The sequence below is a fragment of the Ovis canadensis genome, chromosome 7 (assembly GCF_042477335.2).
Source record: "Ovis canadensis isolate MfBH-ARS-UI-01 breed Bighorn chromosome 7, ARS-UI_OviCan_v2, whole genome shotgun sequence".
NCBI classification, from domain to species: domain Eukaryota; kingdom Metazoa; phylum Chordata; class Mammalia; order Artiodactyla; family Bovidae; genus Ovis; species Ovis canadensis.
Window position 1 is genome coordinate 14,700,230 of NC_091251.1, and position 25,097 is coordinate 14,725,326.

Below are 25,097 nucleotides of genomic sequence, written 5' to 3' on the forward strand. Positions count from 1 at the left end.
GATACAGGTCTGGCTGTGTTCCCCTCTTTAAAGCCAAACTTCTTAACAGGTAATCAACTAGCGTCTGATTTAAACCAAGTTTAATTACATCCTCTCCATAATAGAAACCACTTGCCCTCCGAATTTGGTGATCTGTTTGCTGTTGAGAGTTATCTAGCCTTCAAATGACCAAGACAGTACCTGACAAGCACTGAACTGTGAAATGACTTTTGCTAAATGCTGAGCAGTCTGCAGCTGCCAGCAGAAGACGGTGCATTGGTGGAAAGAGTGAATAAATTCTTTTGGAATGAGCGCTTTGGGAGAAAATGCAAACTTTCTGGAAAAGTCAGTCTTGCATATGTCAGCGATAGGAATGCTTTGAAATTGTTCATAAGCTCATCAAAAGCAACTGGCTATCTCATTATTCACCCAGATCAAGAAAAACCCCAAATCCATATGTCCAGATAAATATTTATTTCACTAGCTTTTAATTTAGGGCTTTAGGGAAAAAAAAAACCCTTGAGTTTCGAGGACTTTTTCTTTCACCTTGTTGGTGAAAACTTTCATAGATTTTAGTGAATAGCACAGTAACTTTAGAACAAGAAGGAAGAAAAATTACCATTCTTGGTGAGTAGAAATCAGACTTCTTATAGTTATACGAAGGTGAAATTCAGTATACCTAAAATTACTCAAACTGGCTAATAAAAGCAAGTCTAGATGTTTCTTATTATCCTTGGAATGTGCTTGGAAAAGGTCCTGCTAATTCCAGATGTCTAGTATTGGAAAGGGTATCAACAGCATGACTCATTTGTAGCAGAGAATACCGTTCAAAAATTCTCAAGTGCAGTTTGGTGCACTCAGGCCCAATACGGTTTTCTTTTCTTCCTTACAGTGTTCATCCTGTCTTTCCGTCTTTTGCTCTCTTTCTTTCTGCCTCCTTCTTGCTTTCTTCCTCTCCTCCCTCCCTTCCTTCCCTTTCATCCTTCCTTCCTTCTCCTACCATAAAAGCAGGAGAAACATTGCAAAATGTGGTGTTTCTAATTTCTTGGTTGCAAATGAAAACCAATTTATATAAGGGAATAAGGTGGTCCAGACTTAGAACTCAGATGTGTTAAGTAAATATTTACTCTGGTTCCACTCCAGGGAGGTAAAAGATTTTATTAACATATTTGTTGAGGTCATGGGGCAAGGAAAAGCTTATGCTGTGCTTAAATGCCTGAGGGGCCTTTTCTTTCTTTCTTTTTTTTTTTTCCTTGCTAGTTAACAAAGGCCAGTATTTTTTATCCCGCTGAAAAGAGCAAATGTCTTATTTTTGTGGCCTGTACTTTCTTATTGTTCACTCACAAACTGCTTAATCTCAAACCAGAGTTTTAAAAAGCTGCTTTATTTTTTTCCTTTGTTCAGAAAATCTCTTCTTAGATATCCTGTATGAGATTTGTTTCCAAGCTTTCTTCTTGTGCTTTTTCTCCTGGTTTACTTTGGGCTGTTATCAGCTGTTTGTACTTTGTTTTGTCTTCATCACTGAAAAGAAAAATTGCCCATTAAAAGTCTAGATTTGAAGTGTTGAACTTAATTCCTTGAGTCCAGTCCACAGTTTGGCTCTGCTTAGCATACCAGGCTGACCTCCAGCACAGGGGAGGGTGCCTTGGCAGAAATCTGAGAATTCCTCGATCAGTAACTCCCTTTTTTGGATTTATGGAGCCTTTAGGTGGATTGCTTTGTGCTAAGCATTTTCCTATTGGAAAGGAATGAGGCTGGGATGAGAGGAGTTTGCACAGCACAAAATGTTTGCAACTGACCTCCAGTTCAGCGTGCTGGGTTCACCAGCTGCTGCTGCACCCTGCCTTGAAGCACACACCATCCAAAGCCCCAAACTCACATCATGAACAGTTTCAAAGAGCGGTGACAAAGCAAAGTTGGGTAATGTTAACCTTCTGTGGCTTGCTTCTGACTTGATTCCTTGCTCCTCTTTAAGTCTTTGTTTTTATTCTTAGAAATCAAATTTTAAAAAACTCAGCAGCCAAACAGGCAGAACATTATATTGTGGTACAGAGTGACTGTGAAAGCTCTTTGTGCTGACGATTAATTTCACTTGTAAACACTTTCATTTTGTTGCCAGCGAGGAGACTTCCTTTTCCTTTCTCTGCCTCGTTGAAATCTAGAAATGAAATTCCACAGCTGTCAGGCTTCCACATATTCATCAGCGGCCTCTCAAGATGGCTTCACAACAGGCAGAGTGAATCTAGAGGATTCTACTGTTAAACTCTGAACACCGCTTGTTTCAAACACCCCAGCTCACAAAGGAAAGAAATGAATCCTTTGCCTGCCTGACATGTCATCCCGGGCAGTAACATAATCTGCTGCATAATATGAGTAAAATGTGGACAGTTTCTGAGCTCATAGTAAACATCTGCACCCAAAGCAAAGTTAATTCGATGGGCTTGTGTGCTGTGAACCACAGTTGTCTCCCCGACCCCCATTTCTACAGGTTAAGAACTTATCAGGCCATGGAAAAACCAAGAGTGTCAGCAGGTATTGTAGTGCAGCAGTGTCCTAAAAGGTCATCCCTTCCTTTCTAGCAGGAGGGCATTTGTGGTTGAGTGCAATAGTCAAGTGTTCGTAATGCTTTCTCTGCGATTATCCATTGGGTACCACAGCCAGGCTGTGTGTGATGCACACACGCACACTTAAATTAGATCCCTACACTTCTCACTTAGTTCTCGAACCAGAATGTTTGCCAACTGAGGGACCAACTATCACATGTATTTTACTTTCTAGAATGTGCAGAGATGATGTCCAGTGTGTGAATGACCCACCGTTTTCCTTTTTGGCCTCTAGTTGCAGTGCCTTTCCCCTGCTGTGCACGCCATCTCCAAGCAGCATTCACAGGGTTAGGCAGAGCTCTAAGACTTGGTCTCTAGAGAGACAGCTCAGCGCATCATCTTTTGGCACCATCTAATCCTTGATGTAATACTGTTCAGAGAAAATGATCCTTGTAACTCATTTATGGTTTCAGTTTACATTCTGCCCTCTCACATGACCAGTCACACCTGGGAGCAGACCAGCTTTTGAGGGAGATTCTTAATAGGGCCACTTCAAAGGGTATTTGCAGAAATGAAGTCCATGTGTGTGCCCATAAATTATCTTACAGTACTGGGTTTCATAACCTCCCAGCCAATTAGGCAGAATAAAAGATGTACACACGCACGCATGCACACACACACACACTCACACTCACACACAGAGTAATTGGCAGAGAGATTATAAAATATACTCCCTTGCTGCTCAAAGAATTAATTATGCAGGTTGGACATCTGCTGCTCTGGTTTACTCTTCTAATTGCAGGGGGTGGGCACCTATCTTTGATAAATCATAAAAGGGCCATTGTTTAAGCGTATAGAACCCCACAAAGGGTAGAAAATAATGTTATAATTATGGTTGTTAACAACCAAGCCGTGCGGCATCTTCATCACAGTTTTCTGAGAAGGTGTGTTCACTAAAGTAAGCACCATACATGTGTGTGGTGCATTTAGGCTCCAGACAAAGCCATGATCCTGCCTTTGAAGATTGTTCTCATCTAACAGTCTCCCCAAAGAAATACTGATAAAGATGGTAAGTGAGTAGAGGGAAATATGGATTTAGAAACAGGTAATAAATAGATATAATTCAAAATTTTCATGCAGTATAGTAGAAGTGATAGGAAGCATGTCAATTAGGTTGATTCTGTATATGGACTGTGTTGTTATTCTTTAGTTGCTAAGTCGTGTCTAACTCTTTTCTACCCCATGGACTGTAGCTCACCAAGCTCCTCTGTCCATGGAATTTCTGAGACAAGAATGCTGGAGTGGGTTTCCATTTCCTTCTCCAGGGGATCTTCCTGACCCAGGGATTGAACCCACATCTCCTGAATTGGCAGGCGGATTCTTTACCACTGAGCCACCAGGGAAGCCCGAAACTTTGGTTTATTAAGAAATAAAGATATTCCCATGTGCTTGCATTTCTGAGATGCTCACACCACCACCACCAAGAGAAAATTTGGTGAAGCTTAAAAAAGGAAGTTGGTTTAATAGGTGTTTATGAAGAACACAAACTTCAATCCAGAAAAGTGAATATATGGGAAACAATTTAAGCCATGTGTCCACTTACAGAGCATCATTTGACATATACCAAGAAGAATGAGCAGCTTTGGCGTCCAGCAAGAACAGGTGACCTCCAAAAAGATAGATCAGCTTATCCTTTTTTCTGACCTACTTGTTATCAGCACTTGAAAGCCCCTCAACCTTCCATCTTCCTTGGCTTGCATCTGGAAGCCTTTATATACCCTTGCAGATCTGCTCACTGCCACCCTCATTTCCTCTGTTGACAGCACTACTGGATGTCTTCCTAAATGTTCGTTTTGTTTTTTAAATCTATTGATAGTTATTCTGAGAACTACTACATTTGATATAACCTATACTTAAAAAAAAATTGCATCTAAAGCACACTGTTTATTTCTAGTCAAAGCTATGGTTTGTCCAGTAGTCGAGTATGGATGTGAGAGTTGGACCATAAAGAAAGCTGAGCGCTGAAGAATTGATGCTTTTGAACTGTGGTGCTGAAGAAGACTTTTGAAAGTCATGTACAAGGAGATCAAGCCAGTCAATCCTAAAGGAAATCAGTCCTAAATATTTATTGGAAGGACTGATGCTGAAGCTAAAGCTCCAATACTTTGGCCACCTAATGCAAAGAACTGACTCACTGGAAGAGAGTCAGTCTTTCTGCTGGGAAAGATTGAAGGCAGAAGGAGAAGGGGACGGCAGAGGATGAGATGGTTGGATGGCATCACTGACTTGATGGACTTGAGTTTGAGCAATCTCTGGGAGTTGGTGATGGACAGGGAAGCTTGGCATGCTGCAGTCCATGGGGTCACAAAGAGTCGGACACCACTGAGCAACTGAACTGAACTGACTCATTTCCTAGAGCTGTCAAAACAGAGTACCACAGACTAGATGACTTAAACAACAGAAGTTTACTTTCCACAGTTCTGGAGTCTCGAGGTCTGCAGTCAGTGTGGCTTCTCCTGAGGCCTCTCTCCTTGGTTTGTAGATGGCCATCTATCTCCCAGTGTCCTCAAGTGTCTTCCGTGTGTGCATGTGTGTCCTAATTTCCTCCTCTTATAAATACACCAGTCGCATGGATTAGGGTCCACCCATATGAACTTATTTTAACTTAATTGCCTCTTTATATACCCTATCTCTAGATCCAGTTTGAAGTATTAGGGGCCAGGAGCTCACATACAGGCATTAGGGGGAACACAATTCAGCCCCTACCATGTTTAAATGGTCTTTTAGAGGATCCAGCACCCCACTGTCTCCCTCCCCTGACCCTTGATGTGAGCCCCTAGGTGACAGGAGCCCTGTCTCTCTTCTGGTGGTATCCAGAGTCTAACTGTCTAGCACACAGCAAGTATTTCAAAAACTCCTGATGAATGCCTGCATGGACAGAGGTATTCTGAGTTATTTGATAGTAAAGATGATGTCTATCATTGATATTTTTTCTAAGTCATTCATATTTGGCTCAGTTCAGTTCAGTCACTCAGTCGTGTCCAACTCTTTGCAACCCCATGGCCTGCAGCACCCCAGGCCTCCCTGGCCATCACCAACTCCCGGAGTTTACCCAAATGTCCGTTGAGTCAGTGATGCCATTGAACCATCTCATCCTCTGTCATCCCCTTCTCCTCCTGCCCTCAATCTTTCCCAGCATCAGGGTCTTTTCAAAAGAGTCGGCTCTTCTCATCAGGTGGCCAAAGTATTGGAGTTTCAGCTTCAGCATGAGTCCTTCCAGTGAACACCCAGAACTGATCTCCTTTAGAATGGACTGGTTGGATCTCCTTGCAGTCCAAGGGACTCTCAAGAGTCTTCTCCAACACCACAGTTCAAAAGCATCAATTCTTCAGTGCTCAGCTTTCTTTATAGTCCAACTCTCACATCCATACCTGACTACTGGAAAAACCATAGCCTTGACTAGACGTCCTTTGTTGGCAAAATAATGTCTCTGCTTTTTAATATGCTATCTAGGTTGGTCATAACTTTTCTTCCAAAAAGTACATGTCTTTTAATTTCATGGCTGCAATCACCATCTGCAGTGATTTTGGAGCCCCGAAAAATAAAGTCTGACAATGTTTCCACTGTTTCCCCATCTATTTCCACTGAAGTGATGGGACCAGATGCCATGATCTTCGTTTTCTGAATGTTGAGCTTTAAGCCAACTTTTTCACTCTCTTCTTTCACGTTCATCAAGAGGCTCTTTAGTTCTTCTTCACTTTCAGCCATAAGGGTGATATCATCTGCATATCTGAGGTTATTGATATTTCTCCCAGCAATGATTCCAGCTTGTGCTTCATCCAGCCCAGCGTTTCTCATGATGTACTCTGCATAGAAGTTAAATAAGCAGGGTGACAATATACAGCCTTGACGTACTCCTTTTCCTATTTGGAACCAGTCTGTTGTTCCATGTCCAGTTCTAACTGTTGCTTCCTGACCTACATATAGGTTTCTCAAGAGGCAGGTCAGGTGGTCTGGTATTCCCATCTCTTTCAGAATTTTCCACAGTTTATTGTGATCAACGGCTTTGGCATAGTCAATAAAGCATAAATAGATGTTTTTCTGGAACTCTCTTGCTTTTTGATGATCCAGCAGATGTTGGCAATTTGATCTCTGGTTCCTCTGCCATTTCTAAATCCAGCTTGAACATCTGGAAGTTCACGGTTGACATATTTCTGAAGCCTGGCTTGGAGAATTTTGAGCATTACTTTACTAGCATGTGAGATGAGTACAGTTGTGCAGTAGTTTGAGCAGTCTTTGGCATTTCCTTTGTTTGGGATTGGAATGATATTGGTGATAGAATATTGGAATTATTGGAATAATTGGAATTTTGGTGATAGAAGCAAGGTCTGATGCTATAAAGAGCAATATTGCATAGGAACCTGAATGTTAGGTCCATGAATCAAGGCAAATTGGAAGTGGTCAAACAGGAGATGGCAAGAGTGAATGTCAACATTCTAGGAATCAGCGAACTAAAATGGACTGGAATGGGTGAATTCAACTCAGATAACCATTATATCTACTACTGTGGGCAGGAATCCTTTAGAAGAAATGCAGTAGCCATTATAGTCAACAAAAGAATTCAAAATGCAGTACTTGGATGCAGTCTCAAAAACGACAGAATGATCTCTGTTTGTTTCCAAGGCAAACCATTGAATATCATAGTAATCCAAGTCTATGCCCTGACCATTAATGCTGAAGAAGCTGAAATTGAACAGTTCTATGAAGACCTACAAGAACTTCTAGAACTAACACCCCCAATAGATGTCCTTTTCATTATAGGGTCTAGAAACACCTAGAGTAACAGGCAAATTTGCCCTTGGAGTACAGAATGAAGCAGAGCAAAGGCTAATATGAGTTCTGCCAAGAGAATGCACTGGTCATAGCAAACACCGTCTTCCAACAAAACAAGAGAAGAGTCTACACATGGACATCACCAGATGGTCAACACCGAAATCAGACTGATTATATTCTTTGCAGCCAAAGATGGAGAAGCTCTATACAGTCAGCAAAAATAAGACCAGGAGCTGACTGTGGCTCAGATCATGAACTGCTTATTGCCAAATTCAGACTTAAGTTGAAGAAAGTAGGGAAAACCACTAAACCATTCAGGTATGACCTAAATCGAATCCCTTATGATTATACAGTGGAAGTGGGAAGTAGACTTAAGGGACTAGATTTGATAGAGTGCCTGATGAACTATGGACAGAGGGTTGTGACATTGTACAGGAGACAGGGATCAAGACCATCCCCGTGAAAAAGAATTGCAAAAAAGCAAAATGACTGTCTGAGGAGAACTTATAAATAGCTGTGAAAAGAAGAGAAGCGAAGAGCAAAGGAGAAAAGGAAAGATATATGTATTTGAATGCAGAGGTCCATAGAATAGCAAGAAGAGATAAGAAAGCCTTCCTCAGCAATCAACGCAAATAATTAGAGGGAAACAACAGAATGGGAAAGACTAGAGATCTCTTCAAGAAAATTAGAAATACCAAGTATCTCTTTCACGCAAAGATGGGCTCAGTAATGAACACAAATGGTATGGAGCTGACAGAAGCAGAAGATATTACGAAGAGGTGGCAAGAATACAGAAGAACTATACAAAAAAGATCTTGTCAACCCAGATAATCACGATGGTGTGATCACTCACCTAGAGCCAGACCTCCTGGAATGTGAAGTCAAGTGAGCCTTAGGAAGCATCACTATGAACAAAGCTCGTTGAGGTGATGGAATACCAGTTGAGCTATTTCAAATCCTAAAAGATATTGCTGTGAAGTGCTGCACTCAATATGCCAGCAAATTTGGAAAACTCAGCAGTGGCCACAGGACTGGAAAAAGTCAGTTTTCACTGCAATCCCAAAGAAAGAAAACGCCAAAGAATGTTCAAAAAAGTCATTCAGATTAGAGTCTTCAAAACACCACATATATAGGAAAGAATGAAGCCGTTATGTAGGTAGCATGGATTCCAATGATCTACCATCCTTTCCCCAAACAAAAAATAAAAGTTTATTCCCTTTAAGGTTTCTGTGTCTGGATTTGCTGAGTTCTTAGGAGACCAGCCAGGCAGGTGTTAATAATGTCAATGAGATTCTTCTGTCTCTGCCATTTTGGGGTTAAATTCTGACTCTGAAGAAGACTATATGAATTTATCACAAAGCCAAAATTACATTTGTCTTTCCTAACACCGACGATGATTACTTTATGATTCACACACTAAAAAAAAAAAAAAAAGCCTAATTAGAAATGCCTTTGGTCACCTTATAGCTAAATTGACATGTTGCAGAAGAGCAAATTTGAGGTATGGAAGGAAGTTTGCTTCCTCATGAGTTGCTAACAGATACTCATGTTCCTAAGTTCATTGGCAAATATCTTTGGCTGTTTTGCTTTTAAAAAGGAAAGTTCTTAGAAAAAATTATAAGTATTGGGACTAAGTATAAGACTTTCTGAGAGGCAAGCTATTTTCCCCCTGCAAATCCAGCCTGGGTTGCTTTAGTATTGATTTTTTGGACCTAGAAGTTAAATGCTAATGTAGTGTCATTTTGTTAAAATAGTATATCAGAAAAAAGCAGAAGAACACATATATAACATTTAACTGATTTTGCTTTTCATTGCATCCATATACCTACTAAGCTTATATATGTATTTCTATCACTATTTTTGGTTTACAGTGAAATGTTTTTTCTTGCTAATACCTATCATGTTTTTAATTATACTTAAAGCATGCCTTTAAAAGCAGTAATATAGAGATGTCATCATCTTGTATCTGTTTATATTAAGTGAACTTACAGTGGATCCCCATCTGAGATCTAAAATTTCCCAGAGTGGGATTTTGTATACTGTGACTTTCTTTTAAGCCTCAAAGCAAAGCGAGTGTATCTAAGATTGCAGTTTTGTTTTCTTCACCCATTCCTGGTTAAAGAGAATGTCGCAGTGGCTGTTTGTCCCAAATGAGGCAGATGGTGGAATTTTACTAGAAGGAGCTGAGCAGAGGAGGGGAAAGCTGAGCAAGAGGAAGGAGTTTGAGACTGGGGGAACCACATGGCCCAGAAAGCAGGCCCAATCCAAAGTCAGCAAACAAGCCCAGTCCTTGCAGGATGAGCTTTCCAATATTTAAGACCTAAATGTGTATGGTGGCTGTGGGCTGGTGTAATTTTGAAAGAGAGGTTGTAGGCAGTTTGCATTCTGGAATAATTTGAGGGCATCTTTTGGAGAAGGCAATGGCAACCCACTCCAGTACTCTTGCCTGGAAAATGCCATGGACGGAGGAGCCTGGTAGGCTGTAGTCCATGGGGTCGCTAAGAGTCGGACACGACTGAGCGACTTCACTTTCACTTTTCACTGTCATGCACTGGAGAAGGAAATGGCAACCCACTCTAGTGTTCTTGCCTGGAGAATCCCAGGGATGGGGGACCTGGTGGGCTGCCGTCTCTGGGGTCGCACAGAGTCAGACACGACTGAAGCGACTTAGCAGTAGCAGTAGCAGTTAAGGTGCCAATAACTGAAATCCCGCTTTAGAACTGGGAATCTGGCTTGAGTTTGAGCCTTATCCTGTACACTGTGACCGTTCTGAGTTGCAATTTCCTTTTCTCTGTAATGATAAGACCTATTCACAACTTATAAAATCAGGATAAATTAGGTAATGTACACAAAATTCCTTTGTTCAGTGGCATGTGCCATAAATGCTACTGGAGTTGAGCAAAGATAGTTTCTGTTAGACTGTCCCACAGAACCCGCACAGCCATCCACATTTCATGCCTCAGACCAGATGGACTGACATTGGGCCATTGATACCATTGCAGTGAACCCAGTGATTAGGCTACCACATCTAGTGCTTTCAAAAACAAACCAAAAAAAGATACATAAGTATTTGATAACTGATTAATGAATTGAGATTCTGAATGTCATTTATTAAATGTAAAGCTTATTTACAGCATTTATAGAACCAGATCTGCAGGGGATCTCATCTAATTTTCTCCCCTCCCTTAAAGAAGGGCTGTATCAAATGTAAATTAGCCCTGACAGATGGTGATTGGATTCAGTTTCTAAATTTCTTAAGGAAGATTTCACAGTTTTCCTCTCTAAATTCTTTCAGTAATTTAACAGTTCTTATGCCAAGTTCTTCCATACAGCTGACCTAAATCTGTACTTGTAAAAGTGCTTCCTTATCTCCCTCCTCCTGTCTTTACCAGAGATAGAGAACAGCTGGCCAGCAGCCTTCTTATGATAATAACCCTTTTTAGTATTGAGGAAAGAGTTACTCAGTTGGACTCAATCGCTCCATCTCATCCACCCCTGCACCACTCCCCGTTTATCAGCTAGTCTCTGAATCATGCATGACGCCGCCGCCATCCCTCGCCCTGTCCGTGTCAGACCCTTGCTACTTTCAAGCAGCTGGGCAGACCTGTGGCTCTGGGGAGGAGGCAGGCTGCAGCTTCCTCTCGTCCCTATGCTTTATGCATCATTGAGCCTTCTAATAAATGAATCAGGATAACCCTTAACAGTGTTGCACGAGTACATGACACATTTATCTCATAAACATGGAGTTCTGCAAGTATGCTAATCACAGGTTGCTTTGAAAATCGGGCCTCCCAGTGCCTTCGTTTGCTTAGCCAGTCAGGCCGTGATGCTACCACTTTGCGTGCTAAAGATAACACTGATTGATATCTCTGCTCTCTTGAACTTAGTCTTGGAAGACACTGAGCTAAAATTCTCCTCGGAGTGTGGAATATGCACATTGACTGAAAGAGAGAATGGGCTTCCCCAGCTTTCTAAGTTGCAACTGGGAAATAAGTGACCACTGAGGACAATTGAGCTCATTAAGCTGATCCCAAGAGGTTTCAGAGTGGCTCCTCTTTTTAATCTGAATGTGTATGCTTTTATGTCTCTCTAGGTTTATTACCCAGAGCTTTCTGTCTGGGTCTGTCAAGAACCATTTCCAGACAAGGAAATGGAGGGAAGGCTTCCTAAGGTAAGATCTCCAGCTGACATTTTGTTATGGTGTTTTTTTTTTTAAATTAATATAGAAACAAACAAAAACAGCTATTCCTCATTTTAATACTCATTACTGTCTACTATAATAATCCATTAACCTGATACCATAATCCATAACCTATTATCATCTTGGAAATAACATGTAGTACAAAAAAGAAAATATCCTGATATCCTGTAATTCTTACAGTTCATATTAGCTTTCTTTCTTGATGCCTGAAGTCCAAAGCAAATTTTCATTTAAGAACAGTGGAACTAATTTGTCAAATATACATTTTACAGGTTTTTTAATTTGTTTGTTCCATTCCGATGTAGATAAATCCAAATATGAATCTATCTAACTAAAAGGTCTCTTAAAAGTATAGATGATGATAATTTTTTTTGGTAATAATAACTGACTATCTGAAAAAATTACCCATGAAACAAAACAGAAAGAATATTAAAAAGCTGCTATATTTTTTCTTCTAAGTTTTAGACCCCAAAGTATTTTCTATAAACGTGCTTTCATTGCTCAGACATTTGCAGTGTGACAGTTCTCTGCCGTAAGAAAATTTGTAAAATTTACATTTTAGATTTCAGCAGCATTTCAAAACAACAACAAAAACATTTACCAATTTTTACTGTAGATACCTTTGAACTTTGCTTGTGAGGGTAAATTTCAATTTGACCTTAAGCAAGGAGGACTCTATTTTTTACCACTGACCTGTTGATTCTGCAACTAAAAAAAAACAGAGACCAGTGAAAATACAATTTCCATTTAAAAACTTCTTAAGTATAATTGACCAATGGAAAGGACTCCCCAACTCTTACTGTCATTTCAACTTTGGTAAACTATCTTGAAGTCAAGTCACTCAGTCGTGTCCAACTCTTTGCGACCCCATGGACTGTAGCTTACCAGTCCATGGAATTTTCCAGGCAAGAATACTGGAGTGGGTTGCCATTTCCTTCTCCAGGGGATCTTCCTGACCCAGGGATCGAACCCAGGTCTCCTGTGTTGCAGGCAGATGCTTTACCGTCTGAGCCACCAGGGAAGCCCAAACTATCTTACTTGCCCTTAGTGGTTTCAGCAGTTCCCTACCTTTTACTGACAGGCAGACATTAGTTAAAGAGATTATGTTGACTGGCAGTTTGCATTGAAAGAAAACAGTCCTAAATCACTTTTAATCTTTCAGAGAATTTCTGAAGGTCAAGGTCGAAATCATTGGCAAGAAAGTATGTGAACTAAATGATTTGGTCCCTGCCTGGGCTAGACTTTTTCTGATCTTGTAGAGTTGGAGTGGAAGTGAGCAAAAATACAGGAGCTTTATTTAAAACACACTCACACCCCACCACTGTACCACCAGGGCTGCAGTAGTCTAGACATTCTTTGCTGGACCACTTCAGGGCATAATTTCCCTGAGTAGCTGAGGGTAAGATGTGATCGTGGAAGGGAAGAGGGGGAGTATGGCTTTTTCATTAGTTTTTGCCCCATTCAGGAGTCCAGAGTTCTTGTCTTTGATACTGGTAGCATCAACCAGACAAGCAAGACTGGCCAAATTCTTCAGTGAGGTCAGCATCCCTCCCTTTCCTCTTGAAAGGGCATCTGAGTCCTGGGCCTTGTCTGCATTGAGGTATGCTCCAGGGGGCTGGTGGAACCTGGAATCCAGGTCTTCTGTTATTTTGAGTTCTTTCCTCTCTAAATATATGAATAGTATTTTAAGCATAATATATTTGTCCTTTTTCTAGCTGTTGCCTTCTGGAAAAGTACATCTTTGCATAATCATAAGAAAAACAACCCTGGCTTACTTGGCCCAAAACACATTATTGAGTAACTGGGGGGACTCGTGTACTAACAGTCATCAGCAGGGAGAGCCACCCAGGAGCACAGTCTCCGGGGGGCCCCGGACACGTATCTGTATCTCCTTCTCCAGCCTTTTGGTTTATTCAAGTTCCTCAGTCCTGTAGGGACTATTATATGAAGGATGATGGAGGAAAATAGGACAATTTTTGCATAAAATTCTCCCAAGGTCTAACCTGTAGAAATAAGACATCTTCCTGTCTCCTCTTTGAAATACCTCCTTCTCTTGTTGCAGAAGCTTGAAATTCTTTCAATAGGTACAAAGATATCTTTTTCTTTCTCTCTCTCTCTCTTTTTATGAATGAATAGGAGGTAGGGACTGAAATCTAGTGAATTCCAGCCTCCAAAGGGAGGATGCACAGAACGTTAGCTCCCCAGAAGCTCCCCAGGGTGTCTCATATCAGAACTCCCTGCAAGGCTTGTCACCACTGCTCTGCTGTCCCCCAGTCACTTGGGTGGCTCCCACATAGCATGTTAATTTTAGGACAGGCTGGAGGGGCTGCTTTTGTCTCTGTTGCCTTAAAATCTAATAGAATGTTCAGTCCGTAGTAGGCATGCAGAATGTGAATAATGAAGGCAGGATACATCTGAATATTTGGGGGTCTTGAAAGAGAGAAAGTAAATACTAAAAAATGGTAAATTCAAATAGAATCTCCTTCGAATTTTGTTTTCCTGGAAGAACTTCTTTCCAAATTACCCATATCCCACCCAGCTCCCACCCATCTCCCATCCATTTTGATTTTTGTTTTTTCATGGAAATATGAGAGTAGCAGGGCTGACACATATGAAGACCGACTGGTGTTCTGTGCATTCACTTGGGAGCAAGTCTGAAGTAGGCAGTTTTAAGGCCAGCCGTGATGTTAAGTGAAGCGTGTTAGGAACTTTTGATTTCCTTTTCTAGGCCTATGACAGTTAGCATTGAATTCTTCATCTGTCTAAAACTTGTTTGTCATATCCAGAACTGTGATGCTGACTGGCTGACACAAGAAGAGAAGCAAACATTATTTTAAAGACATCGGGTTTCAGTGGATTTCTTTTTTAAATAGTGGGATTGCATACCAAAATTTCAAAATTGAAGTTATTTTCACAAAAGAAAGGAATTGCTTGATATAATGCTTTTGGATATTTTTCTGGATCCTTTAGGACATGTAAATGATGAATAAAATTTTAATTTTCTGGTTTGGCCCTTTTGGCATTTAATGATACCAAAACAACCTCTAAATCACAGACTAAGACTGGAGCATTAAAGTACATACAGAGTGGATTTTATATACATTCTGAAAATGTTACATGCTCTAAAACTCTGAGATTTTTTTTTTAAAGTTTATATAAAACAGATGTTTAATATGAGAACTCTGTACGGTAAATAAAACTTCGTAAAGCTGAATTCTCTGTTACATTTAGTTCACTCTGCGGTTGCTGAGTGAACTGAACAATTTGGTTTCAAGTTGTTTGGGTGTCTCTGATTTCTGAATTCTTCAGTTCAGCCGCTCAGTCATGTCCAACTCTTTGCAACCCCAGGGACTGAACCTTGCCAGGCTTCCCTGTTCATCACCAACTCCTGGAGCTTTCTCAAACTCATTAAGTTGGTGATACCGTCCAACCATCTCACCCTCTGTCGTCGTCGTCTTCTCCTGCCTTCGATCTTTCCCAGCATCGGGGTCTTTCCAATGGTCAGTTCTTTGAATCAGGTGGCCAAAGTATTGGAGCTTCAGCTTCATAATCAGTCCTTCCAATGAATTTTCAGGACTGATGTCCTTTAGGATTGACTGGTTTGATCTCCTTGCAGTCCAAGGGACTCTCAAGAGTCTTTTCCAACACCACAGTTCAAAGGCATCAATTCTTTGGTGCTCAGCTTTCTTTATGGTCCAACTCTCACATCCATACATGACTACTGGAAAAACCATAGCTTTGATTAGATGGATCTTTATCAGCAAAGTAATATCTCTGATTTTTAATATGCTGTCTACATTGGTCATAGCTTTTCTTCCAAAGAGCAAGTGTCTTTTAATTTGAAGGCTGCAGTTACCGTCTGCAGTGATTTTGAAGCCCAAGAAAATAAATTCTGTCACTGTTTCCATTGTTTCCCCATCTATTTGCCATGAAGTGATGGAACCGAATGCCATGGTCTTAGTTTTTTGAATGTCGAGTTTCTTAAAAAGATTCAAATATGGTAATTTGTAAATTACAAAGCATGATTATCACTTTAACCCAAGTACCTATGTCCAGTCAAATTGGCTTATTATAACTATCCTTTTAGAACATGTGGCCTTAACAAAAAGAAAACAACAACAACAAAAAATCCCAACAGATCTTGTAAAACCATAATGGATTTTTTTTTTCCTCTAGAAAATTCCTGTACTTAATCGTTAGGCTAAAAGAGACTCTTGCCATACGTTCACTGTTTTCATTCCTGAGTGGGGCATAACATCTGGTTTTGATAAGACCTTTATTTTGTGTCATCGCTTGGGTAGATGGGCCCCCTTGTCCTGTCCTCCTGCTGTTTGATTGTGGTGGGGATCTCCTCCCTGTGGGCGCTCAGTGGGTCCTCAGTCACAGTGTATTTGGGTTCTCCTAGTCAGATACACAAATCCTCGCCCATCAGGATTGTGAGGATAGACTAGAAGAGCTGCCGTCAGTCCCAACTAGCTGAGTCTCCCGCTCTCTGGCCCTGGTTTCCCTCTCGTCGCCTCCCCAGCCCCCGCCCACATGATTTCCCTCCCAAACACTCGCCTGTCTTTAGCGCCCACTTTTGGTCCTCACTGTAAGGCCTGTAGGGCCTGGGCCACTTGCTTCTAGAATAAAATGTTCATAAATTATATTTGTTGCAGTTGTGATATGCTTTAAATATTTTTACTATGTATTATAAAACAATTATCCCTTTCCACCACAGCCATTCAACTCTTAAAAAAAAAAAAAAACACCCCAAAGCATTAACACTCCTAGGAACACTTCTCACCCAGCCTTCTGTCAGGCCATATTTGATCTCAGAGACTGTCTGTAGAATCCTGACTTTGGGGAATGCTGCCTCCCACATGGCTGGGCTCAGCCCTTAGAAAAGCACTTGATTCTACTGCAGCCAAGGTAGCTAGTGTTTAATTACTTCATGCCCTCACAGACCTAATATTTACATTCAGGTGAACTGTGTTTAATATGTAAACTCTGCAAACTGTTGGGACTTCAAGGATAAAAGTTGGGAGGAAGAAGCAAAAATGTTCAAATGGTTTTCAAAGCATGACTCAGTGTGATTCTTTCTGTGTCTGTCTGTCTGTGTGCCCTTCAGGGAAGACTTCCTGTCCCGAAGGAGGTGAACCGCAAGAAGGATGGCGAGGTCGGGGCTGCCTCCCTGACTCCACTTGGCAGCCATGCACTCCACTCCCCAGGAACCAGTTACCTCCACTCTTTTTAATCACCTCCATTTGTATTACATATGGTGTATGGGTATTGATGAGGTCATGGTATCATATATGGGATTTTTTTCTGTGTAAATCATCAAGTATAAGAAGAAACTATGGGACTCTGAGCCTTGCTTTAGAGATTGTACAGTGGACAAATAGGTATCATCAAACCAGTTTTTAATCATTCTGACTCAAGTGAAAACGCTCCGAATTTCACACTGTGAATCCACGTTTACAACCCTTACAGGTGGGCCTTCAGGCCTGGTTCGCTACGACGACGTCTTCCACAACTCAAACTCTCTCCGCTCTCACACAACCGGTCCACTTCTGCCTTTTCACTCACACAGCTCCTGACTGCTCTTGCAGAGGCTGAGAGTCCCCCCCCCCTTTTTTTTTTTTCATTTAGATGTAACAAGCCTAGTAGTTTATGTTCATCAACTGTCTGTATATCTCTATATTTTATCCATGTACTCTTTTGATGTATAGCAGTAGTTTGAAACTCATTGTTTCCTTGTGGTAAGTGACCGAGATGCTGCCACAGGGCCCGAGACACTGATGAATGGTGCTATTTTGGACTTTCAACATGCTCCTTGGCGAGGTAGCTCTGATGGAGTTAGTTTTTATTTTCATGTTCTAAGAAGGTGTTGGTACTCTGTCTCCCTGAATGTCGTTCTCTAGACTGGATTGACTTGTCCTGTGTCTTCAGTGTGGCTTTCTTCTTCAGCGCTGTAGGTTGAGCGAGTGCCGCCGCAGAGCAGGAGGCGCCCGTCTCCCGGGCTGGCACTCCCGGACGCGCAGTCACTGTAGCGGGAGCAATCACAAAACTGTAATTTCCTTACCAGACCCCTTCCTTCCGGTAGCCTCGCCTGCCTCACTTAGTGAACGAACAGCAATAATTTGACAGGCGTTTTTAGGTGTCTCTTTTGGTTCTTTCGTTTGAAAAAATATTCAGGGGGAAAGGGGCAAATTTTTTTTTTCTTTTTATAAATGCCCTCTGGGGGAAAAAAAAATTAGCATTTCAGTAGGAACATGAAAGTTACACCTTTCCCAAAAATTAGGTTGAAGAAAATGTCTTTACCAAAAAAAAAAATTTTTTTTTAAAGGCAGAGCACTCTTTTTCAACAGTCCTGATAAGCAAGGTGTAGATTTTACATTTTTGTCTTTGCTCCCAATGAAATGGATAAACAAAAATACAATCAGACAATACCATCAACTCATGGAATGTTGTTGTGTTAGCCAGTCTGAAAGCCCACCTTGATTTTTATATAACTGTCTTTTAGCTCTTCCTTTGACAGGGCAGGCTTTGTTCTGAACTGTTCCGCTTCTGACTGTTACACGTCGACTGACGCATGCGCTGCACTTCTTCCTTCTCTCCTCGCTCCCCATTGGCCTGAGTTTCCTGTGCATTTGCCCCCTACCTCCTTTGTTAGAGTAGGTATTTCCGCTGTGTAAATAGAGCAAGAAAACAGTATTCTGCATCTGTGGCATTTACGTAGAGTTGCAGTTGTGTACTGCTGAATATGCAGGCTTTTGTAACAATGTGATCTTTACTGATGCACTCACGACAAGTACCCAATGTATTTTAGCTATTTTAGTAGTATTTGTTCAATAAATATGCAAGCTGTATGGTAACTGGCTTGGCTCATCATTGGAAAGGCCTACTTTGGAATACTTTCACTGTCTCATGTTAATTCGTGTGCTCTCAGAGACCCAAAAGTAGATCCAAGGGCAGATATCAAAAGAGATAGAATCAGCTCTGCCTTTCATGCATTTTCCCTTCTGAGGGTTTTATGAGATGAGGGCCTAGGCAACGGCTTATTGGGATGGTATTTGTAGCGCTGCCTATGGATACAAAGGAGGATTAAACCAAGACCCTTTTATTTCTGTACTTTTGTTTTTCTCTTTCCGTGCACTCTCTCACACCTCAAAACATTCTTTTTTGCCCTTGCCATAAAGACTTACTCTGTGGTGTTTTTTACCTGTACCAAAAGATACCCAACCTTGCTTCTTCATGGAATATTTGCACATACACACAAAAATGTATAAATGTATAAGAAAAGTCTTGTAAGTGGGTAGAATTTTGAGATAGAATTTTAAGTCGTGAATTCACATGTACCCAGCTACCCGTAATCTAGCAAATGATAAGATAAGCATCACCAGAACCTTCTGGATGTGTCCTGGAATGCTGAAACCCAACGATTCAGGGAATTTATTCTCTCCCTGTGTATGAGAAATGCCAGCTGGTCCCTCCTCATCTATTATCTGTGAAACTTCATTTGGGTTTACGTACTAAAACAAGTTGTTAAATTGACCGGTAGGGTTTAGCTATTTGGGTTTCACCAGAACAGGGGCTAAGGAGTAGATCTCTAAGAGCCAGAGCTCACTGGGATGAGGAGAGGAGCCAGCGGTAGCATTGCCCCAAGCTGGGAGTTCAGGCTTTGGAGAAAGGGGATCAGATGCTGTCTGGGGAATCTTGGTTCTTGACACCTCTGTTTGTGTCAGGAGGGATTTTAAATTGGGGAGTTACTTTTGAAATTAATGCATATCTCAGATTTTGGTTAAGATTCTTATTTTATCTTAATGTTTAATCTTATTAAGAGAAAGGAGCTTTAGGGCAAAATTGCCTACTAGAAAAAATTTCAACTGCCTACCAGAGAATCGGAATTTGCTCAACTTGGAAGAAAATTTTTAAATGGGGCTACACTGTTTTGGTAATCCCACCCGAGGTTACTACTTCCTCCTTAGCCCCTGTTCTGGTGAAACCCAATGTAAGAGAAGTGCTCTTCAAATACAGTTACCTTTCATTTTACAGTTACCATTTTCCTCACTCAGGAGGCTCCCATTACTTGTATGTGTATCACAGCTGTGAGGGGTTACATCTTGCCTTCTTGCTCTTGTTAAACTCAGAACAGAAAACATGATGAGGCCAGGCCAGGGGGTGGTCATCTGGGTTGCTTTATGCCCCTCTATCTTAATCTTTTGCCACCTAACTTAACAACCGCACTTGATACCTTGGAACAACAGAAGTTTATTGTCTCCTGGATTTCATTGGTCAGGGGTCAGGAGTAGCTGAGCTAGTGGCTATGGCACAGCATTTCTTCTGGGTTTGCAGTCAAGAGGTCAGCAGGCTGCAATTATCTGAAGGCTTAACCAGGGCTGGAGAGTCAGCTCCCAGTGTGGCTCGCTCACATGGTTGTTGGCAGGAGAATGCCGTTCTCCCACTCATGGGCTTCTCCACAGGGCCACTCAAGTGTGCTCATGACCTCTGGCTTTCCCCACAGTGAGTAATTTAAGAGAGAGCTGGGAGCAAGCCATATGCCTGTGACCTGTTCTCAGAAGTCACCATCATACTCTATTCATTAGAAGCGAGTCACTAAGTATAGCTCACAGTCACGGAGAGGGAATTAAGCTCTAGCTCCTGAAGGGAGGAGTATCCAAAAATTTGTGGACACATTTGAAAACCAGCGCACCATCTGAAGTTAAAGCCTCAGGGTAATTGTAGGCCAGGGGCTGAAAGTGAGCACAGCTGACAGTAGACTCATAGTTATTTCTTTGATTGAAGAAGTTTTGCAATCCTTGGAGCTCCAGAGACTGAAGGCAGAAGAGGAGAGCATCCAGGAACTATGATACTGTTTCTTAACCCTAGTGCTATTGACTTTGAAAGGAATATTTAGAAACTGCTATTGAAAGCTATCAAAACAGGGATGCTAGAATAAATGATGTTTAAAGTTCCATCCAACTCAATGGCTTGGGTTTGATGATAACAACTCCCTAGTTCCCTATGAAGCTTGAAACACTAGATAATTGACCATGCATTTCAACGTAAATTTGCAGGATCCATGTTGTGAAAATCAGCTCAGGATTAGTAAAGCTATGGTTTTTCCAGTAGTCATGTATGGATGTGAGAGTTGGACTATAAAGAAAGCTAGCACCGAATAATTGATGTTTTTCAACTGTGGTGTTAGAGAAGTCTCTTGAGAGCCCCTTGGACTGCAAGGAGATCCAACCAGTCCATCCTAAAAGAAATCAGTCCTGAATATTCATTGGAAGGACTGATGCTGAAACTGAAACTCCAATACTTTGGCCACCTGATGTGACTCATTGAAAGAGACCCCGATGCTGGGAAAGATTGAAGGCAGGAGAATTAGGGGACGACAGAAGATGAGATGGTTGGATGGCATCACCGACTCGATGGACATGAATTTCAGTAAGCTCCAGGAGTTGGTGATGGACAGGGAAGCCTGGCATGCTGCCGTCCATGGGGCCCAAAGAGTTGGACACGACTGAGTGTCTGAACCGAACTGAATAAACTGCTGAAGTATAGCTAAGAAACTGGAGCACTAGCCAGAGTCAGAGCAGGAGACCCAAACTCTGATTAAAGACTGCTTAGTCCTCTCTCTAGAGGTAAAAATATTACCTTGTGGACTTTGGGCAGAGCTTGCTAACCAAAAACCAAGGACTAGATATAACTGGCAGACTTGTTTTGCCTGCAAAATGTGTTTTATAAAATTGTTGATTTAATTTCCACCATTTACAAATTGGAAGATTTCACATGAAAATTCAGGTTTGGGGCTTCCCTTGAAAAATGAGAGCTGAGTAGCAGCCTCCATCTCTGATGAGGCATGACCCCTCGCACATCCAGTCCTCACTCTGCTGGGTTCTCGTACCCTGTCTGCTTTGTTCATTTACCTCCCCTGTCTCATTTTGTTGGCATGTGAGTTTGCAACAGGAGTCTTCTAATTTCATAGATGCTGATTTGCACCCGCAAATGGTCAGAGGACCTTCTAAGATCTTTGTTTGATGGTTGTGAAGACCAGACTGAAAACAGAGGCTTCTCGTTACTGGTCCCCAGACAGGGCCCCTGCAGCTCCCTCCTCATCTCCAGGCCCTCTTCTCAACTTTTGAGTTACCCTCCCCCAGTGACTGAGAGTCCCAGGCTAAAACACCGTGGCCTGGGTCAGGTTAGACTACATGTAGGTTTGAAAAATGCATGGTCTTCAAACCAGGGTATGTGTACCTCAGGGCATGTGAAGTCTTTCCCAGGAGTCTGTGCTCATAGATAGTTTTAAGGAAACTCATTTCTAGATCCTCTATGCATACTGGACTCTTTCCTAAGATTGTTCTGCTGAGAATGAGCCTGTTTATAATAGTCCTCTCCACATTATTTTTAAAAAGATATAGGTCTCACACATCCCAATTCTTAATACAATACATTGTCCTTAATATGACGCAAAAACCGCAGATGTGGCAAAGAGGAAGGTTCCTTTAATGATTAATCATAAATCCATTGTGCTTTGGGCTTTCCCTTCTTATCCACATTCAAAGTGATAGATTAGAAAACAGAAATGAGGTGTTTGGATTCATGGGATTTCAGAATTCAGTGAAGTGAAGAAGTGAAGTGAAGTTGCTCAGTCATGTCCGACTCTTTGCGACCCCATGGACTGTAGCCTACCAGGCTCTGAGGAGCCTCTCAGTCCATGGAATTTTCCAGGCAAGAGTACTGGAGTGGGTTGCCATTTCCTTCTCCAGGGGATCTTCCCAACCCAGGGATTGAACCCCGGGTCTCCCGCACTGCAGGCAGACGCTTTACCTTCTGAATTCAGATACCTGGTAAAATGCAGTGATGGAAATAATGACAATTTTTATTTAATGCTTTCTTCTCCTGACTCTTGTCAAAAAATGCCTCGCCCTTAAGGGAGAGTCCTAAGAGAGGGAAGCAAAGAGAAAATCAGTAGGAAACACTGAATACCCCAAATGGCTTGTTCATGTGATTTTAAGCGCTTTCCCCCCACTGGTCTCCATACTCATCCCTAGGATATTTCTTACCTGGGAAGAAAGTAGCCTATAATAGCTACAGCAGTATAAGTTTGCACTGCTGATTATTTTAAATGTAATCAGGATGCCTTTTGAAAATACTCAATTTTTACAAGATAAAATGAGTAAAATTCAAGGATTAAAAAATTTTCATATGATCTCTTTCAGCCTTGATGTGCATTAGTTAATAAAACTGTCAAAACCTGTGGTATCAAATCATAGCATAAAATACTTGTTTCAATTACATATATATACATATATATATATATAATTTGTTTCAATTATAGTCAAGTCAATTCTCATCATATCCTATCTTGTAAAATGTTTAATATGTTTTTCATAACATCATCAAAAATATTAGTGTGCTGCTAGACTGATTAGAAGCCTAAACCTTTCTATTATTTGTGGCACTTCCCATTTTTTCACAAGTTCTTATTTATCCTCCAAAGTCAGGCAGCAGCATTCAATTTTACTCATTTTACCTCATTCAGTTTTACTAGAGACATGTCATGCCTTTCATCATTCTTACTTGATTGAAGAAAGTGTATGGATAATTTTGTTTTTATAATTTATTTAAACATGGAATAATTATATTAGGTTCATATCATTTTAATTATGATTGGTTTCAGTGGTCAGTTTCACAATATAGACTTTAATTCTCATTCATTTTTTATAATAATCCTCAAAATAACTATCTGAATTGAAAAATGAATTCAAAGTTTTTTTCTACAGAGAGTGTATCTGATTTGACTAATAGGCTTGACAGTGAAGACTGGCTCTGCCAATGATGTTTGTGATGGACAAGTTCTGTTAATGGGCCAAATCTGTGACTCTAAGGTAATGATAATATGGTTAAGGCAAGAAATATGACAAAAAATATTTTATCAACACACATTGTTTTGGCAAAAGTGTAATGAAATTAATAACTGTCTATTATTCCTTTCATTTCTAAAGACATGGGATTTTAAAAGGTGGGTTTAGGTGAAAGTATTACAACATAATTAACAATCATTTGATAAATCTTAGCAAAGATCTTCCTTCCCAGAAATTGAGAAAGTGAATTAGATATTAATGATGAGAACAAATCCCTTTGCAAGTCAGGGAGCTTTCCAATTCGTTGCTTATTAAAAAAATGCAGAAGGACCTAATCAAGTTGTCAGGTGAAAGAAGATTAAAAATATGTTTTGATAGTAGATCATCATATGAATTTTGGCATATAACATGGAAGGAGTTCAAAGAGTTAAATTACATTACTATCATAAAACATTTTCAGTTCCTACAGTTTACAGCTTAAAAACATACAAAAGAAATAGAACTGATGAGAACCTGTGTCTCATTTTAGCATTAAGTAATATTCATCTACAGATGCTTGAACTAATTGAAAAAATTCATCATCTTATTAGGGTGTATTTTCATACTAATTTAAACTTTTGTGTTTAATAATAAATATATTAATATAGTTTTAGTAGTGAATTGCTATCATACAACCAGCTTGTTTTCATGCTTACAGTTTTATGATCACAGAACATAAAAGTTTTTAAATTTAGATACATTTTTTACTGCAGATAAATGTGATAGGGTGATCAATAAAGTCTTATAAAAATCTTATTAATTACAACACTTGGAACTGAAATAAAAATTTAAGTTCATGAAAAAAACATCAAATTTCTGCAAGTTAAAACATTGTTTTAAAAAATGAAATTATGGATTATCAGTTGCCATGGTGTTTAGACTTGATTGCATACATTCATGAAAGAAATTCAACTTTTATGTTAGAAATGTTTCAAATTATAACCTTTGAAAGTGTTTAAACTTAGGATGAAAAACTTTACTGTTAACTTAGAAATTGCATGATGGAAATACTCTATTAAGAGACTCTTTTCCAAATTTTTTATTTTAATTTTTTTGCATTTTGGCCACCCTGCACAGCATGTGGGATGGTTCCCTGACCAGGGATTGAACTCAGGCCTCCCCAGCGAAAGCACCAGTTCCTAACAAGTAGGCCACCAGGGAAATCCCGAGTCTCTCTTTTTTTAGAACAAAAATATTTTAACATCTCTGAACTAGATAACCACCTCTATCCTGGGCTTTGAGGAACTCACTTTTGGCCAGAAGTACTTCTCCCCCAGCCGCAATGCCTGAATTCTCCCATTATTCTGCACAGAGAAGCTTCGACGTTTGCTGGCCATAAACTTAGTGCGTTTCAGGGAACAAGGCTCCCAGGGAACACAACAGGACTGAATCTGGATGGGGAAAGGAAAGAAAGACCGAGACTAACTGGTTCCCCGAGCCCCTGACTGCACAGGAAAACAGGAGGAAGGTCTCAGGGATTGGTCTTCCTGGGCTGCAAATTCATTAAGTCGGTAATTATTCTTAGAGCCTTTACTTCATTCATTTGATTTTCAAGGTCAAAACTCTTTAGTGATAATTCTTTTCTTCTAGAGTCTTTTAAACACTTCGGTATGACTCTGTCCAGCCGCATCAGTGGTCACAGGAAAGGAG

At 40.6% G+C, this 25,097-nt stretch overlaps 1 protein-coding gene across 3 annotated transcripts in view; it reads left to right on the plus strand.

The window, feature by feature from the left end:
• NREP (neuronal regeneration related protein) overlaps positions 1-18,413 on the plus strand; it is a 32,854-nt gene extending 14,441 nt beyond the window's left edge. For all 3 annotated transcript variants that reach the window (XM_069595276.1, XM_069595275.1, XM_069595277.1), the window contains 2 exons: positions 11,449-11,526; positions 16,667-18,413. In XM_069595276.1, the coding sequence (XP_069451377.1) occupies positions 11,449-11,526; positions 16,667-16,792 (204 nt within the window). In that variant the 3' untranslated portion in view covers positions 16,793-18,413. The remainder of the gene's footprint in view (positions 1-11,448; positions 11,527-16,666) is intronic.
• The last annotated feature ends 6,684 nt before the right edge of the window (positions 18,414-25,097 follow it).